The following is an 18,503-nucleotide window of genomic DNA, read 5'->3' on the forward strand; positions in this document are numbered from 1 at the left end:
AAGCCCCTTTCTGAGCTCCAGCTCGTGGATCCAGTAGCTGCTGCTCTCCAGGTCTGACTGAACACACTAGTGGCTCCTGAGGGTGGTGGGTTGGGCTTGAGGTGTGCATGTCTGGCCAGGTGTTGTTTTGGTTCAGTGTGGGTGTCTGGGACATGGCAGGTACGAGGCCAGGCACGGGCAGCTCCTTTGCTCTCGTCTTTCTTGTCCGTGTTACGGCAGACCCTGGGGCAATGAGATGCTGGTAGCAAGTGCTCACTTTCTGCTTGATGAGAAGGTAGCCTGTTTGGATGTGTTGTATGTGATCAAAGGGCAGTGGGTGTCTCTAGTTTGAGAGCTGTTGGGGCATCTGCATGTGGTTATTGGTGTCTGAGGAACTGATTGAAATCCAGGTCAAGCTGTGAGTGCCTGAAAGCTGCTGTTGTGCTCTGGCTAATACATGAGCTGTGCCATTTGGATTTAGTGGTTCTGCCAGGTATCTGTGTGGTAAGTACTTGGCAATACCTCCCAGCACACACAGGTCCCCCTTGGGAGGGGATCTTGGTGTAAGAGGATGCGGGCGGTTTGCTTTGGAGCCTCTTCTCCTGGCAGTGGCTTCCTCAGCCTTCTTGGGGGAGAAGTTTGTTGCAGTGTGTGTTCAGGCTTTCACAAGCTGCTCTTTCAGATGCGGTTCCTGAAGCTGCTGTTGTTGTGCATTCACATACCCATCCCAGCGGGTGGGCCGAAGCAATTGGTGCAACGCAGCTCTGCCACATGTTAACAAGCTCCCCTTTGCTATTCCAAGAGGGCCTGGAAGGCAGCGTTTCTGGTTACCTAGGCTGACCTATTGCAATAAGGCATCCTAGAATTGTATACAGGGATCTTGGGAAGAAGCTTAGGCTCAGCAAGGGCTTAAATCTTTCTTTTATTGAGAAGAAAGCTCTCTGCCTTCCATAGGAAGCTCTTCTGGTGCTCCGGAACCTACATTGTTTCTAAAGCTCATCTTAGACTGTTGCAGCTTATTTAATTTTCTGTCTGTTGAATATAATGTTGGAGGTAACAAGTGTCCTTGTGATCTTTGCTTCCCTCCGCACTGTGTACTGTGAAATGAGATGCTCACTGTGTTACTGAGGAAGAGAGGTGTGGTGCTGTCACAGCATCTGACCCCAACACAGTGACTGCACTTTCCTGGTAAATCATATTATTGGACCCTTTGGACCACTCCTGAAGTGAGGATTGTGCTCTCCTCCTTTTCCTCCTCACTATATGTTACTAATAGTGTCTTGGGGTTTTTTTGCTAGTCAGTTATACAAGCTGTCACCTTCAGCTGTTGGAAGTGGAAGCAAGGGCAGTGCGGCTGTTGGGAAAGCATTCATCGAAATTTGAAGTCCTACCAATAAAGGTGACTTGGGAAAACATTCAGCCTGTGCACTGGTACCCTAAAGACCAGTTAACTTCCTGAAGTATCAGGCTCGGAAGTTTCTCCGAAGGAGAATTGCCATGGGAGCATGCCTGTGGGTTTACTGGGGTTTTATAGCTGCTTGCTAAAACTTAGTGCTCTCTACTTCTGTAGCAGCATCATCTTAGTACTGGCCAGGGAATACTTTTATAGGGTTCTTCAGGAAGGCTTAAATAAGTAGCTTGTTTTGGGTTGTATGATGTAAAGGAGTTGATTTCCCCCCAACCCTCAATTTTGGTCATACCCTCCTGTAAAATCCTCTTTTTTTAAAAAAAATACATCTTCTCATCCAAATTAAAAGATTCAAATGTAAAAGCAACATTAGTAGTAAATATAGAGTCTTCCTTTTTCACCCATACTGGAGGGTTTTGGCTAGGCTGCATTTTAGGAAAACAGACAAAAAAACCCCAACCTGAAAATGAATCCTGCTCTCCTCCTCTCATTCAGAAAATTTGTATGTTGAAATCCTTTCGGCATCCACAGTGAGCTGTTGTATTGCTCAGCTTGTGCATTGGTTCTGGTTTTTGTCTTGGAGAACATGAGATTAGTCCTGGAGTATCTGTTGAAGAACACTGTCTTGGACAGCACAGGGCAAAAAAGGGGAGATCTGCAGCAAGAACCTGGGCTGGTGCTCTCTTTAAATTTCCAGCATTCTTGTGACAGTTGTTCAAATGTCCAGTGTTGGAAATAGACGGGAACACACTTTAAATTCCTGTTCTTTTATTTTCATGTTTTTAAAAAAGGCTGGAAGGGGAGAGAACAGACGGAGACTGGTTGCTGCAAAGCTGTGGGACAAACCTTGAGTGTGTTTGGGTTCTATATAAATTGTGCCATTACAGGATGGATGTTCACTTCCTTGGGGGCAGCAGCTGTGCTGCCATCACAGTGACAACCTGTTACTATGCCAAGGTTTCCTTTCTTTCCCTCATAAGGCTTGACCTTGCGAATTCTTCTCCCTGCCTCACCACATGCCAGAAGTCAGGTATCTAAAACGAACTTGCTGTGTCCTGATGTCTGTTCCAGGGAGGGTGAGGATTGTGCTTGCCTGTCGTAGCTGAGTGGAGACCTCAGTTGTGGTTGTCTGACAAGCAAATGTGGTTTTCCTGTTCCTAAGGGCTGTGGTCCTGTTCTCTTGACTGTACCAAACTGAAATGCTGTTGTAGTTACAGTGATCAAAAGGCACTTTTCTGCTCTGCCTGTTTGGCCACAGCTGCCGAAGAAATTCCTTGTCTTGGCATCTCTGCTGAGATCTGACTGTGTCTCTGTTTACTGGAGAGGACAAAACTGTAGCTAAGGCATTGGTGCTGCTGTCAGCACTGCATAGTGCTTCTGCATGATCTTGGTCCTCTCAGGAGCCTTGCTCCGAGGTGTTGCTTGGGAAGCACAGCAAGTACTGAATCCCTTGCATTCTACCAGCTGAGGCCCCCGTTGTGAGAGCGCTGCCCAGGGGCCATCTGCCTGGCCAGCCTGTGCTGATCTCACCCATACTATGGTAGGCAGAGCAGGGAAGCAAGTCTGCATAGAGGATGGTGGAAATCAATACCTTGTGTAATCATTCTAGGTAGGGATGTTGGTGTGGGAAGCATTTTAACCTTCAATCGTCTATTTCTGGTTTTATTTCTAAGGCTTCAATCCTAGCGACTTTGCTCTGGAAAAACAGTAAAACACGAAGGACCAGGCACTGGAGCCCCAACTCTGTGTCAGTGCTCTAGCAAAAGAGTATGAGAAGGAAAGGGGATTTTCTGGAAGGGAGATATGATTGTAAGGTAGGAGGAGGCACAGAAATCTTCCAAACCCATTGGGTGTGAGCTGACAGCACTGCTAGGGAGTAAGAAGTGTTGTGGATGAGCAGCTCAGCACTCCAGGAGAACTCAGCTCTCTTGCACTGGATAAGCTTGATGCAATTGTAGGCTGGAGACAGCTGGTAAGGCAAAGCCAGCTCTGTATGGAAGGCTGCTTTGTGCAATCCTTTCTTGGCTTTTCTTTGAGGTGCCAGCTGGCTGTGGCATAGACTTTATGTGCCCAGAGACCTTGGCTTGTTTTGATGCTGTGTCTGTTTTGAAGAACATTAAAAAAAAATGTTGTTTGGAGGAGAGGAGTCTGTGTTGGGAACCATTTGATTAAGTAACCCCAGGCTTCCCCAACCCTCAATTAGCACAGCAGTCATCAAGCCTCTCTGACTATCCCAGTGTGTTTTAGGTGTGTGGTGCACTCTAAACCCTGATGCTGCAAGATTTGCATCCGTGGCAAGGATACTCTGGTAGCAAACAGCTCAGCTCTTTCTGGATGTGTGTATGTATCTGTTGCAAAACCATGGGGCACTCCTCTGCCTTAAATGATTAGCAGTGTCTAGCTGATGGTTGGTATAGTACCATGACAGGCTACATTTCTAGCTAAGCAGGAAAGTACAAAGCTGGTAAAACCATGTTAGACACAGGTGCTGCAGCCTGCTGGGCTTCACCTCAGTATGTCCAGTGGCAATTTTGGACATAGGGGTGTGGCTTCAATTTTTAATATTTTTTTCTCCTGATTTTTTTTTTTTGTTTTGTACTAACCCTTTCCCACCACTTCAGAAAACTCAAAACCCTTTTTCTAGAAACCAGCACTGTCCAAAGCCAGTATTTTGATTAAAACAGGCTTCTTCTTGTGTGCTTTGCTTCAGTTGTCTGTTTTCCTGTAAATCCTCTAAAAAAAAGCCAGTTCCAGTATTGGTGTAGTTGTGTCACAGAAGGCAAATAAAAAGTCAAAATGGCCTCTGAGATGCAGTGTATGACAAGACCTCAAATATTCATGTCTTTTGTAGCAGCAAGTACTCACACAAAACTCCTCCTGACTTAGCTTTTTGAGAGAAAAAAAATAGTTGCTGCCTTTGTGTCACATAGTCCCCTCCGCCACTTCCTTGGATGCCCTGTAAAAGTTAATTCATTACTGTTTGTGAAGGACTCTGCATTTCTCTGCTACCAGATGCCACTGAGGTATCCCGTGCTTCTGTGGGGTCAGCTTGTTTGCTTTCCCTTCTGGCAGCATGCTGTGGCATGGCCTTTTTCAGGGGAGTAAAAATAATAATTAAAAAAACCTCGCCCTCCAACTACACAAAATGAGAAGCAATAAAGTGTGTAGAGGCTTACTGATACTGCCTACAAGGAAAACTCTGTTCCCAGTAGACCACTGGCCTGTGCAAGAGATTTTTTTCTCATGTCATAAACTTTGAATTTGAACTGTTGCATGAAAATGCTTTTTATGTCCTGATTTTTGTGCTCTGCCCATGGTGGGGCGGGGTTGGAACTAGATGATCTTTAAGGTCATTCCAACTCAAGCCTTTCTATGATGATTTCTATGATACAGTTTTCCTGTTAGCTTGTTACAGTGCCTTCCAGGTCCTCTTGACAGGACATGAGAAGGATCCTCATTCTGACCTTCTCCATGGAAGCGATTAAGTATCGAAACTCTCTGTTTATTTTCTTCCTGCCCCTCCTCATTCTTTCAAAGTCCTGAGTGCAAGGAAAGCCTGTTTGCTGAAGTGCGGGGTGAATGAATGCAGTTTCCGACACAGTGCTGATCTCTTCCCGAGACAGTGCTGCAAGCAAACAGCCTCCAAACGTGGGCTTCGGGAAGGCTGCCAGTTTCCATTCCCATCGGAGCTGGAGTGCAGATGGAGAGGAGGCTTTCTGCAGCCACTCCACCTTGCTCACAAGGCAGCAGTGGGTCTGCCCTGCAGTGGAAAGTCCAAAAGCCCTGAGTTTGTGTTGGGAGGGAACAGACTTCCTTAGTGTTTTGCTTTGCTGCTGCTCTCTCCTCCAGGCTGCTCTGCATGCATATGTGCCCGTGGTTACCCTCCTTGTGTGCTGGGTTGCACAAGAGCATTGGGGAGCCCTTCTGCCGTGTTTGGGGTGCTGTGCCTGTTTGGGGCGGGGGGTTCCTGTTGCTTTGCAGCGCCTGCACGGGGCAGGGCTGGCTGTCCTGTACTGTGCAGGGCGAGGCTTCCTCTTGATGTGGGTGAAGAGGTTGAGCAACACAGCCCAGAAGGCTCTGATTCAGCCTTCTCCTCACTCTTCTTGTGAATTACCGTGATGCTTCTAATTTTCTTGTCTGCAGTTTCTTCTCTTTAATTTTTTTTTCTGTAACAGAGCATTTGAAGAGTCATAGTATAGCTGTCTTTCTAACCTGCACACTTCGGGTGGACTACATGGGAGACAGAAATGGGCTGGTAGAAATTCTGGAAACTGATGTTTAATTACAGTTCTCTTCCCAGAGAGCAGAGCTACTGTGTGATTGGGGTTTCTCATGTGTGGGACTGAGCCTGTACTGGATTTGCATCAGTAACAAGCACCTGGGCTTTAATTTTCAGGGCAATGATGGTTGCTTGGTGCAACATAAAACTTTATTGTTTTGGGATGTTGGGTTCATGTGCCAAGGAATTGGTGGGGTAGTTTATTCAATAAGGGGATGGAAGGGATACTGGGTGGGGAAGGCTGGTATCCTGATGATAATGCTGTCTGTGGGGTTCAGGGAAAATGTATCTGGATAAAAATAAATTATTATCTCCCGTGATGCATTGTGTTTTGTCCTAATAAAGCTAGCTGGTCAATGGAGCACCTCCCAAATATTTCCTACTTCTGGGATGGAACTTCCAATGCTGTTTGTAATGAGTGCAGTGTGTTAGCAAAGTATAACTGTTCATTTTTATCTTCTTGTTTCCAGTTTTCCAAACTCTGTGTTTTGAGATGAAACTCAATGGAGTTTTATCTTCCTGGGAAACGGACGTGGAAAAACTCGATTATGTTTAAATGCAGTCGGAAGGGGGAATGTGTGCTGCTGCCACATGACTTCTTTTATGAAATTTTGTTTAATAAGCTGCAGCAAATTCACAGTAGAAACCAGAAGTATGGCCAGGAGAAATAAAACAGCTTCTCCTTGTTCTGTGTCAGCATCTCTGTGTGTGGCACCGGGTCAGTCTGCACTACTTCATTATTAAAGGAAAATTGTCTCCTTGGTTAAGTGGCTTTTTATCTCATATCAGTAGCTGAGTGCTTAAGTGGAGTTGCTTCTTCCAAACCTAAGATTAGGAAATATGAAGGAGTGGCACCTGAAAGGTAAAGCTTCTTTAGGATGCTCTGACTGGATGCAAAAGACCCTACCAAACAGTCCTAAAGATGGAATTTGCTTCAAAAGCTAAATTCATCATCTTATAGGTACACAGCTAATCGAATGTATGGTCATGGACCATAATACTGACTGAGCTACACAGTGAACAAGTCTGGGTTTGTTCTTCTTTCTCAGAATCTCTTGAATGGGCTGGCATGTGTACTTAATTCATTGATCAGTGGGAGGGGGACAGATGGAGGATCGAGGACCGTAGTGTGCGAGTTTAAATTACTGGAGTGTGATGCAGAAGTTTAATATTAGCACAAGGAACAGGAAAACTTTTAATTGCTCCTCTGGGAGCACACCGTGGTAGTGCTGAGAACTGAATTTTGGTCTTAATTTGTTCAGTCTTATTTTCCCACGTTGCCATCCTTGTAATATTTTCTTCTTGTGTTGTAACGTGTGAGAATACTTGGTTGCTTTCCTTAGGAGAAGCTTTGTTGGGAAGGGGCAACAAATTAACTGGCAACAAATGTGTTGGCAGTTCCCTTTTCATTTTGAACCCACAAAAATTATATTAAGTGTGGGTTCATTTGGCTGAATCGGTGATCTTGGTGATTTGCAGAGAATTCTGTTGCCAGTTGGTTGGCACGCTGGGGCAGGGAGCCAGAGCAACGGGGAGAGAGCTGTGTCCCGGATCCCGCGTATGCGTTGGCACTGTTAAACATCGTAGCTCTGGCTTGTTTTGAAATACTGTCCTATTTGCTGGTAACAGTGCCTACAGACATCTCTCTCTCTGTTGTCAAAATGATTGCAAAGGAAGATACCTCTGGGTTGAGTCTTTCCTGCTACTGGCGCGTGTGCTTGTTTTGCTCCCATGTGTCATCATTTTATGTAGAGGCATCCCTTCAAAGGGATGCAGGGAGTGTCCCTGCTCCTTATTTTGTCCCTAGCCTGGGATTTAACGAGCAATACTGAGGTAATCTGTCTCTGGCAGCCATACTCCTCAGGCAGCGATCTTATCTTGCTGTGAAAGCTGAAGAGATCACACTCTAGTCAGTGCTGGGATGGAGGAGATCTGAGGAGCTGTGAGGTGCGGCTTGAAATGACTCAAAGGGGAAAGCATCCATCCTGAGCTGGTCTCTCCATCTCGGCTGACCAGCTACTGCAAAACCCTTGTGGTGTTCTGATCTTCAGCCTGAGCAAGGTCTCTCTGCAGCACAGTGATTGTACTGCCGAGGCAGGCTGAGCTCTAGTTCTGTAATTTACCATATTGCAGTCAGCCTAGTGCTTCACTTTGTATGCTGCCCTTGTTCAGGGATTTCCTGTCATCCTCCTATTAATGTGAGGGCAGAGACATTTATCTTTCATCTCAAATGAAATTCAGGTCCTAGAGAGAGTAATTATTATTCTGTGTATTGCGCAGTTCTCTAGATGTGACAACCCAATTCCAACTGATGTGACTATTTCTTCTCTTTTTTTGAGCACTTTATGGAAACAAAAGAGCTTGTTTTAATCTGAGGTACTTCATCTTGTTTTGTTTTTTGTTCTCTCTCTAGCATTCAACGAGCTGCACTGGTGGTTCTGGAAAATTACTACAGAGATTTCGCAGTCTACAACCCAGCCTTGTTAACAGCCTCCAAATCCCGAGCCGCCAAGCACATGGCTGGCCTGAAAGTCTACAATGTTGATGGTAGGTGAGGTGAAATGTAGTCTCTGAGAATGGGTGGGATGGGGAAGGGCTGGGTTGGCTTTATGCTTTGTTATGCACACATTCTCACCTTTTTGCTTTGCCAAAGTCTTGTCTCCCGCTGGAAATCTTCCTAACAGTCCTGAGTTTGCCAGTTCCAGACAACTTTACAGATGTGTTTAGCCCACAATAAGGCTTTTGTCTTTGCCAGGTGAAATGGCCAAGTTTTACGTGGGCTTGATTGTCATGTGGCTTGATAAGCACTTTTCAGCACCACTGCTTGTTTTAGGCAGCCTCTGCTTTTTGTCACCCTTGGGTCATCTCCTTAGTTGTGATAGTACAATTAACACAACTTTAAACCTAAATGAGTTCCCCAGTCATTTATTATTCCGTTTCTACATGTAGCCTTCAGGAAAGTGAAGGAGGTTGATACTAATGTGGGAAGATGCAACGGTCTAAGCATCAGCTGCTGATGAAAGCAATGCTCTCAGTGCTTGTCAGCCTGCAGCCTTAGCACTAAATTAGCTATGCCTGACTTACCCGTGGCCATGCTCCCAAGTCATCATGATGCTAAGCAGTTCTTGGAAATTCAGAGACAGATAACAATCCCCGTTGAGCTTTGCAATTCTACAAACTGTTTTCAAACTTCGGGGCTTTAAAGAAGCCTGTGGGAGGATGGATGAATATCTGGATGCTCAAAGCAGTGAAAACTGGACTTAATCATTTGACACTCTCAAACCCTATCAGTGAAAGCCAGGCTTGATAAGCAGGAAGTGCTCAGCAACCTTTATGAAAGTGACATTCCTTGGGAAGAGCTGAAGTTGTGTAGAGGAGCTTTTATGGTGAAGAATGGCTGAAATCCTTTGCAAAATGTGGTAAAGCACATCCTTGCCCATGAATTCATTAGTATTGAAAGGCTTTGGAGCTGGAAAGAAAAAACTAAAGAGACTTAGCTGGGCAAGGTGGCTCTGCGTGCATGGTGTGGGGACTGAAATACAGACATGAGACATGATTGTTTTGCTTTCAACAATGTTTCAGTGCCTTATGGCTGTGGGGTGTTTAGTTTTGGTTTTCCTCTTTTCTTTTTCTGGTTTGTTTTTGGTTGGTTGGTTGGTGTGGGTTTTTTTTTTACTTTGGCGAGTTTCAAAGACCTAAGTGCTTCCCCAAACCTGATGCGGCACTCCTGAGTCCATAAAATTATTTGAAGGTTTAGATCCTTACAGTTAGATACTTCCGTCCTGACAGAGGAAATGGGAAGCAAGGGAAGGAGAGGGACAGGCTTGCCCATCGCGTGTCCCTTGCTGCCTGGAATGAAGCTCTTGGTTCAGTTGAATTGGAGGGGGGAAGCAAACAGACTGACTCCACATTTTTGTAGAGGTGAAATCATTCATTCCAGCTGCTCGCTCTCAGTGAGCAGCCTGGTGTGTGGTAGATGAGGGCTTCCTGATCCCACAGCTGTCTGCACACTGTTCAAACCCCACAGCCTGTGAGGCTGGCTGCGAGATGTGCCACTCTGATAACTAACTGGCTTGTCTTCTGCACTAAGGTATCTCTCTGGGAGGTGACAGGGTCTATTTTCTTGGAGCATCTGCTGCGACATTGGAGCTCCCAGGCTCAGAGGAAAATTAGCCAGTCCAATAGTGTGATAGCACCTTAGGAGCTGCTGTCTCACGAGACTTTGTTAGAAGAGAAGGAACCAGAAGCAAGCTGCAGATGTGGCTGGCACGCCTTTCCATGTGTCAAGCTTGTGAGCCTACCAGGGCCTGGAAACTCATACCTTCCCTTGTGGGGCAGTGCCGGTTGCCCAGGCTGTTCCTTGTGCAATGCCGCTGCCTTTGTGCACATGGAAATCTCAGGCTTAGAGGCATGTCCTTAAGAAGATTCCTGTCCGTTTTACGAAGCAGAGTGTAGTTCTGGCTGCAGCTTACCTTGGCAGCCTGACAGTCTCTTACACCCTTTGTGAAAAAAGACAGGCTGCCTTAATAGCATTACTAATTTGTTGACAGCTTTTGTATTTGATACTGCAGCAACCAGGAAAGAAAAACATCATGCTGTACTCTCTCTTGTACAGAGTGGGAAGGCTCACCTTCAAAACCAAGATTTTCATTGTCAGGCATAGTTAACGAGGCAAATTACAGATCTAACCCAAATTTGGGAGCAAGTGTCTCCCTTGAGTCATATCCTCCATTTCAGGGCTGTCAAGCAATATCTGAAGTGTTTAGACTCTTAAGAAGCTTTGTGTATGAGTGCTTGTCATTCTCACTGCTGAACTTCAGGCTTCTGTCTTGGAATCTGATTAGTGCTTTTTAGGACAAAAAATCAGAATTACCCTTGCGTGAGCAGAACAGTTCTGAGCGTGTCTGTGCAGTCGATTGGCTTTGAGCACTGCCAGTTGAGAGTGTGGGCTTTCAGAGCGGTTAGCCATAAAAGCAACTCCTGGTGGTTTGGAGGCAGTCCTAGGCTACTGCTTCTCTCTGGGTAGACCCACCTCTATCCTCTGTCTGTATAGAGAGGTTTGTAAACTCATCTGGAGCAACATTTTTTTCCACCCCCTGCCCAAACAGCCAGAGCTATGGGCTTCGTGGGCAAGTTGCAGAACCTACTGCTGTATTTTAGGGTCACGGTTAAGGTCTTACAGTAGACAGCTCTGTCACTTGACGGGGTATTACAGAGCAGATTGCAGTTTCCCTGTTCCTGTAGCTGTGTAGGATCTGCTAACAGCAGCAGCAGATCTAATGACAGATGCTGCTCAAAGTGCCAGGAGAAGCTACTACACTTGCAGACCCCAGCCTACCCTCCTGAGGGATTGCTGTTCTGACAGCTTCTGTCCTTCTGGAAAACCTTGTGCTTTGTCTAAAGATGACCCTCCTTCCTCTGCATCCTGTTCTTCCTCCCTGCGAGTAATTGGCTGCAGTTTGTCTTTAATTTATTCATCTCCATGTCTCATTATGTTCTTGTGTTTTGTCTTTCTCCTTTTTCCAACTTCTCACTTTTTATGCTCTCACACTGTCTTGATGCTGAAATGTGGTATGTTCCAGCTGCCCTTGCCTTCAAACTGAAAGAGTATATAATGGGGGGTAAGTTGCATCCTCAGCATGTTCACCTTGCTCTGCCTTTATGTATGTGCCGTGAGATCCTTCATCCTGACTAACTTCCCTTGTCCACGCTCCAGAGCCCCTCTCTAAGCCTGTGCCGCCTAGCAGGGTTTCTACCAGAGCTCCTGAGGACTGATGACTTTGGCTGGGAAGGCTGGAGCCACAGAGCACTTGCGAGAGATGCCCTGGGGTGCCGGTCTGTGCCAGCCCCAGTCCTGTGGCAGTAACACTGCCCTTCTGTCTCCTTTCTGCCCGTCCTTGCCCCCCGAAGGCCCAGGTAACAACGCATCGGGGCAGTCCCGTGCCATGATCGCAGCCGCCGCCCGCCGCAGGGACTCCAGTCACAACGAGCTCTACTACGAGGAGGCTGACCACGAGCGCCGAGTGAGGAAGCGCCGTGCCAGGTAAAGCCCTTCCCTTGGCGCTGCAAAGCTCAGTCGTGTGGGGCTTGCCCAGGCTGATGGGGTGTATTCCTGATCTGTGATTAAGGGCCGTAAGTCTGTCACAGCTTATGAAACCCAGATGCGTAAGGGAGGGTGACAGCTTGCAGCTGGAATTATCCAAAGGACATGCATAAAGCTGAGCTCATGTATATAAGGCAGATAAGCTAATGCAATGTCATGGATTAAGGAACAGTCCTCCGGTTCTTGACAAGTCTATCGTTACTTGCTGCAGGAAATCCCATTATTTTCGCCCGTGCCCAGGCTTGTCAGCTCAAGTAATCCAGGGGCAGGATCAGTGGAGCACTTGGTGTTGCCCATTCATGGGTGGGGAGAATATTTGTCTTTGCAGATTAATAAAAGAGGCAGTTGGACTGCTCTTTTCAATGAATTCAGGAGGAAAGACTTGACCCAGAAGCGGTTACATTTTATTTTGGAATGTGGTTATGTTTTCTGCCAGTCACGCTTAGGCTACAAGAATTGATGCTTTATTGAGGTGACCCAAGACAGTGCCTCTGTTTGCTCTAGAGCCTAATTGCAGTCTGTAGTTAGCATACCTAACAGTTTGAGGCAAGTTGCTTACAGGCAGGCACCCCTGAACCGAGCTGTGCTTGGAATGAATGTGTCATAAGTGGAAGGAACTGACTTGTTTTGTGTTTTCTTTTGGCAGTTTATATTTCATTGGGAAAGTGCTGGCACAATGTGCCCCCCTTGCCTGCTTCAGTCTGACCTGTGTTCTATATCTGCTGTCTTTTAGGCTCTCTTCCAGCCTTGAAGCCAAAAGGACTTAAACTTTCCTTTCTGTGAAGTGCAGCATCCTAACTTGGGCACATCTCCTTTGCTTCCGAGTTTGGTTAGAGCAGCTGCTTAGTCAGAGGAAAACCATCAGTCACTAGAAGGTCAGGCCAGATGTCTCAGGCCAGAAGATTAGAAACTGATTTCCACCCCCCACCTTCCTTAAGTCAAGTTAAAAAGAAGGGGCGAGGGTCAGGGCTTCTCATCTGTTCCTCAGATATAGTCTGCATGTAGTATGCTACACCTCTGCTGGTGGTGAGGCAACTGCCCCTGGCTTTAAGATGCTTTGGATATTGAGAGCAATGTGGACAGTCATTGGTGACTTGAGTGGGAATTGAGTGTGAAACAAGGCCTGTCTGGAAGGGCAAAAGAGTTTTGTTGGGTGACTCTTCCATTACCATTTTTCCCTCACTAACTGCAGCATAGCCCCTCATTTGTAAGTTAGCCCAGGACTAAGTAACGAGTGTCATAAGTCATCTGTTCCCTTTTCGTGGCGTGGTCTTGGTGTTTACTCACCTGTGCCAACACAGGAATGGTTTGCAGGGGATGTCTCTGGTTGCAGTGTTGCAAGTGAAGACGGGGGGGGGGGGGTGTTTTCTCCCTTGCTGTTCAGTAGAGGGGGGCAGGGCAGTCATTTGGCAGCACGAGTTCTGTACCCGGTTGGCATAAGAGCAGACTGCAGCTTGTGAGCACAGTGTCTCAGAGTGCTCTGTGGCCTGGGTCATGCTAGTTTGTAGCCTGTCTCCTCCTGACTCCTTGCCTGTCCCTAAGCTTCGTGCTGCAGTTCTGTGTGCTGGATCTGTTGTATTAAGATGTGCATTAAACACAAGGGCAGCTGTGTCTTGTTTGAGTCACGCAGCTGACGTTTATGCTGTGTTGGCAGAACCAAGTGCAGTGCTCAGGCTTTTAAAATCTTAATCCTGGTTTATGACCCTCAGTTGCTGGATGGCTTGGGCAGGGAATGAAAAGCAGTTGTCTACCCCTCACTGTCAGTAGAGAAGATTTTATGTAAATTCATAGCAGGCAGTGACTCAATGGCAGATGGGAATAGGAGCTTGTAAATCCTGACTCTCAGGCTCTGCCTTATCCACAGACCTATCCTACCTCTCGTTATGACTCTTACCATCCCGACTTTCCTTCTGTAGGCTTGTGGTTGCGGTAGAGGAAGCTTTCACTCACATCAAACGCCTCCAGGCAGAGGAACAGCAGAAAGCTCCAGGAGAAATGATGGACCCCCGAGAAGCAGCCCAGGCAATCTTCCCCTCCATGGCCAGGGCTCTGCAGAAGTACCTTCGCACCACCCGCCAGCAGCAGTACCACAGCATGGAGAGCATCTTGCAACACTTGTCCTTCTGCATCACCAACAACATGACACCAAAGGTAATGCTTTCTCTAACACTGGTGCAGGTAGGAGGGAGAAGGGGGTGGCACATCTGTGTGTTCACACAGAACAGAAAGTTGTCAAGGGAGGTGACTAGATGTTTTTGTAGTTGCTACCTGTGATAGAATCAGTGCACTGTAGGTTGTATCAGGTCTTAAAGGGAAGTAATATTTCCTCTGCAGCATCTTCTCTCTCTCTTTATCTGAAAATGCCTATGACATAATTGTTCTCCTATCCAGTTCAGCAAAGGGAGTACTGAAGAAGTGTTTGAGATGGTGGCCTTGAGTCACAGGAAGTTCTCCCAACAGACTCATGGTAGCTGCATGATGCAGGTGGCAGTGTGCAAAGGGGTGTTTTTTTTCTGTACCCTGCTATATTTTTGACTGCTTCTAATCACTGCATAAATCTCTGTCTCTCTGATAATGTTTCTAATTCATGGGCTGCTTGGTCAAATGTCACTTTGCTGCTTCAGGGCCAGATTGTGACTGTTGACTTGCAAACACGGGAAGGGACTGAATGATGAGGGAAATGGGTCACACGATTCCACTCTCCACATTTCCCTCTAAGAATACCCCACAGTCCTAGGAAAGGGTTACTCCTGGGTGTTCACCCAGGTCTTACTACACTAAGAGCAGAAATGCTGTCAAGAGATGGGCCTTATCTTCCCTCTGGGAGCCACCTGGGACCTTACCCAGGTAAGAGAAGGTTCTGCTGCCATGAAGATTGCAAAGGAGACTTTAAAACATGGTGTCAAACAGTGTTTCATGTTCTGCTTCTGGTTTTGCAGGCTTAGGCTGAAAACATGGAAACCTCTGCTTTCCACCTTAGGTTGGCCTGAAGGAGAGAGCCAGCTATCCTATCTCACTGTCTGGGACTGCAGTTTTGGGATGGGTTATGGGGCTGGTAGGGGAGAAATGACCTCTGCTCTACTGAACTGCTGCCAGAGGGCTGCGCTGGTGGCAGAAATCAGGGCTATAACTTTGCAAGCTTGCTGGGATGGACTGAAAGAGGATCTCCTGATGTTTTTGCCTATTGCTGGGGTCTGAAAATCTGGGAGGGACTGGGGAGAAGATGTCTTCTGAAGTGTAAAAACTGGAACAATTTTCAGCATGGCAAGCCCGTGCTCGTGGAGCCGTACTTGGGGATGGGAAGAGAGCAGAGCGAGTTGTGGGGCCGGTGCTAACGTGTGTCCCGCTCTTGGCAGGCATTCCTGGAGCGTTACCTCAACCCGGGCCCAACCCTCCAATATGACAGGGATCGCTGGTTCTCCAAGCAGTGGACGCTCGTCAGCGAGGAAGCGGTCACAAGCGGGTTGCAAGACGGCATCGTGTTTGTCCTCAAGTGCTTGGACTTCAGCCTTGTTGTTAATGTGAAAAAAATCCCCTTCATCAAACTCTCAGAAGAGTTCATAGACCCTAAATCTCATAAATTTGTCCTCCGCTTACAGTCTGAGACTTCAGTCTAAGGGATTTTGAGGGTGGGTTGTTTGGAGATTTTTTTTTTTTCAATATTGTGCTTTTGGGTTTAATTTCCCCAATGCTGACTGAAACTGGCAGATGATGGACCAGTAATATTTGACCATCTGCACTTTATTTGGAAAGGGGAGGGGGGAGTTGAGATACTTCTTTCTAGATAAGATATCTTAAGAGGCAACAGGGTGACTTGGCTCAGTTAGCTCAGCCTTGGAGACAGAACAGATTTTTTTTCTTTCCCCCTCTCTTTCCAGGCATACTGTAAATCTCACGCTCTCTTTTTCTCTGCACAATTGCAACGTCAGTATTTTTGTTGGAGTGCTGCCTTACGCCGTGTGCACGCCTGCTCTGTTGTGTCTCTTCTTTTGCTACCTGTGGCTGTTCCTGAGAGGGCGTTGCTCACCTCTCCGTTATAGAAACCTGCTGGCACAGGGGTGCAGCAGTCCCTGTTCGCTCAGGGAGGAGGGAATATCAAAGGGCGGGTGTGTGAGTACTTCTATTCTCTTTTATTCTTTTCCTCTTCTCCATGTGCCTCTTCTGTCAGTGCCAGACCTGTATGAGCATAGTGGGGTGGTTTCACTCCCTGTGAAATTACTTGTCTTAAACTGGATCAGTCCATCTTTCAGCTTTTTGAATTTTTATTACTTTTTTTTAATCAGTGCTTGTTAGTGAAATTGTTTTGTGTGGCACAGCTCCCTGTTTTCTCTCACCTGCTTCCCTCTCTTCTGCTTGTCCACATCGTTGTCGGGCACTCCCAAGGCTCCCTGTTTCTGTCCCCTTCTATCTGGCTTTCTGAATGTGTTTCTCCAGGCACTACCACTTCCTTTTGCACCTGCAAGGGCGTATTTGCACTGGGACAGGGTCAGTGAATAGCTGGCTCCTCCTCAGATAAATCACAGACCCTCCCTACATCTGACAGCCTCTTTGAGGGGAAGGGGGTGCAGGCAGGAATGTGCCCCTCCCTCTCGAGCCAGTTTCAAGTGTGTCTGGAGAAAAGACCAACAAAAGCACTTCCCTCCTTAAGGAGAGGAGCCAGGGATGGGCTGACCCCTGCCATGTTCACTTGCTTTGGAGAATTGTTGTGCTCTGGAAACACTGCAGTGAGCCCTTCCCCACCTTACACCTTCAGCTGTAGCTAAAAAATACCAAACGGTGTTCTGAATGTTGAAAATCTGCCTGCCTTTCTTGGCCTTGCTGTGCTGTGGGAGTTTCTGCTCAGTGCTGGGATCTGCTCCTGAGAGAGGAGTTTTGTTTGTAAGGCTGCCTTTGCCTACCAGTGCAGCTGTCATGTGTGAATTCAGTGTCACCTGAGTTTTATGAGGTTCTAGAAAGTTTGTTTTTAATGATGACCTAAATCGATGTCTGAAGACTGATTGCCAGCACGGGAGCATCACATTCAAGTTCAGGTAACGTAGCTGCTAGGCTGGCATCGACCTGCCTTCAGTCAGGTACCCCTGAGATCCATGTGAATGTAAATGTTCAATTCATTCTGCTCAGTCTTTTGCCATGCAAATATCCCTTATCAGGCAGGATCTGGCCTGCCCTCTGGAACTAGGGCCTTCTTCCTTATGTTAGCCAGTGCCTTTCATTGCCAGACTGCACAGTCTTCTGAGGAAGGCTGTAACAGCCCCACCTGTCCCCTTTGGCCTTTCCCTGGGCTCCTCCAGGAGCTCATGGGGCTGCCTCCATGCTCCCACCAGGGTGAGGTGACCAAACAAAGAGTGGGGCTATGCCAGTCCTGCGTGGCACAGCAGGTGTGGGCTGACTGGTGCCCACCACGAGCTGGTGGGAGGGAGCAGCCTCCTTAAGCAGGAATGCTGGGGACAGGGCAGGAGGGTCCATCCTCTTCAGCAGCAATGCAGATGCATGTCCAGCAGCCCCTGTGAATAGTCCTCTTGGGATCAAGGAAACACCCTGGGGAGAAAGAGTCTAAAGTGATGATTCCCCATCCAAGGGACCCCTGCAGTTTCCTTTGCCTTTCTTACAAGTGTGTGGTAGTCTCCTGGATCCTTTTTTTTCCCTGTAATGTGCCAGAAGTGATTGTGAAGAAACTAGATGGCATGATACGTGATGGGATTAGGCCCTTTGCCCTTAAAGGATGGGAAGTAGGTAGAGTTTTCTCTTCTCTAAAAACTCAGTGTTTGGATTTCTGTGTAGATCAACTTTCTGGTAGTCTGTATGGGGACTCCTTTATTGCCTGTGGCCTTTGCAGTGTTTTACTTTGAAAAAATAGGTGGGTTTATTCCTTTAAAAAAAAAAAAAAAAAAAGGAGAGCATATAGTATCTTACACTTGGCTCTCCTAAAGATATCTGCACCTGGCTTTTATGATGTGCATAACCAGTAGGGTGGGAGAGACTGGGAGTAGCTTGGGAGACTGTGGAGCGCTTAATGCCTGTGTGGAGGCTACTGCCTGTGGCTGAATTGGCTCATTTCTGTGAAGCCAGAACAAGAACCACCTTGCCGGGGGCTTGGGTGTGCCATGTATGTGAGAGCACCTTGTCACAGGCACATCTGCAAAACTTTCTTACTTTCCCAGGATTTCCTTCCCCTTTCCTTTTCCCTGCCCCACGAGGGGGGTTGTCTGACACTATCTGCTCAGGAAACTCACGTCTTAATTTTGTTAAATCCTTTAACACATGGAGAACCAGACAGAAGCGGTATGTGCTCGCTCTGGGTCTGCTTCCTCATCTTTGTGCTGTAGTTCCATGCTGCCTTTTCTGTCTGCTGCCAAAAAAGGACACTGTCAGTGGGGGCCAACTCCTACATTAAATACTCTTCCCTATGTCAGCAGCGTGAATGCTTTGCCTGATGACATCTGAAGGAAACGACTTGGCCTCTCAAACGATCTCCTTGGAGATGCAGCCTGCTTAGAGATGAGGACAGACTCACAGGGAATCACACAGTCACAGGGAATTGTGACTCCTGAATATTCCCTGTTCTGGTATTCTTAGTGACATTTTTTTTTAGGGACTCTTGTTCCCCTCTCCATGCAAAATCAGGGGACCACTGTCATATCTACCTCACTGGGGTGTTGTGAGGCTAAACTCAACTTGCTCTCAAGTGCTTTGAGATGCACAGATGAATCTGTGGCATCTATAGGAATTCAAAC

At 47.0% G+C, this 18,503-nt stretch overlaps 1 protein-coding gene across 5 annotated transcripts in view; it reads left to right on the forward strand.

The window, feature by feature from the left end:
- The window catches only part of VANGL1 (VANGL planar cell polarity protein 1), a 44,390-nt gene extending 26,109 nt beyond the window's left edge, over window positions 1-18,281 (forward strand). For all 5 annotated transcript variants that reach the window (XM_027878880.1, XM_027878878.1, XM_027878882.1 and 2 more), the window contains exons 5-8: window positions 8,080-8,213; window positions 11,577-11,709; window positions 13,686-13,920; window positions 15,126-18,281. In XM_027878880.1, the coding sequence (XP_027734681.1) occupies window positions 8,080-8,213; window positions 11,577-11,709; window positions 13,686-13,920; window positions 15,126-15,386 (763 nt within the window). In that variant the 3' untranslated portion in view covers window positions 15,387-18,281. The remainder of the gene's footprint in view (window positions 1-8,079; window positions 8,214-11,576; window positions 11,710-13,685; window positions 13,921-15,125) is intronic.
- Window positions 18,282-18,503: the final 222 nt, after the last annotated feature.

The sequence above is a fragment of the Empidonax traillii genome, unplaced genomic scaffold (genome assembly GCF_003031625.1).
Source record: "Empidonax traillii isolate 1590-97213 ecotype Southwest subspecies unplaced genomic scaffold, ASM303162v1 scaffold46:size3806547, whole genome shotgun sequence".
Taxonomy (NCBI): Eukaryota; Metazoa; Chordata; class Aves; order Passeriformes; family Tyrannidae; genus Empidonax; species Empidonax traillii.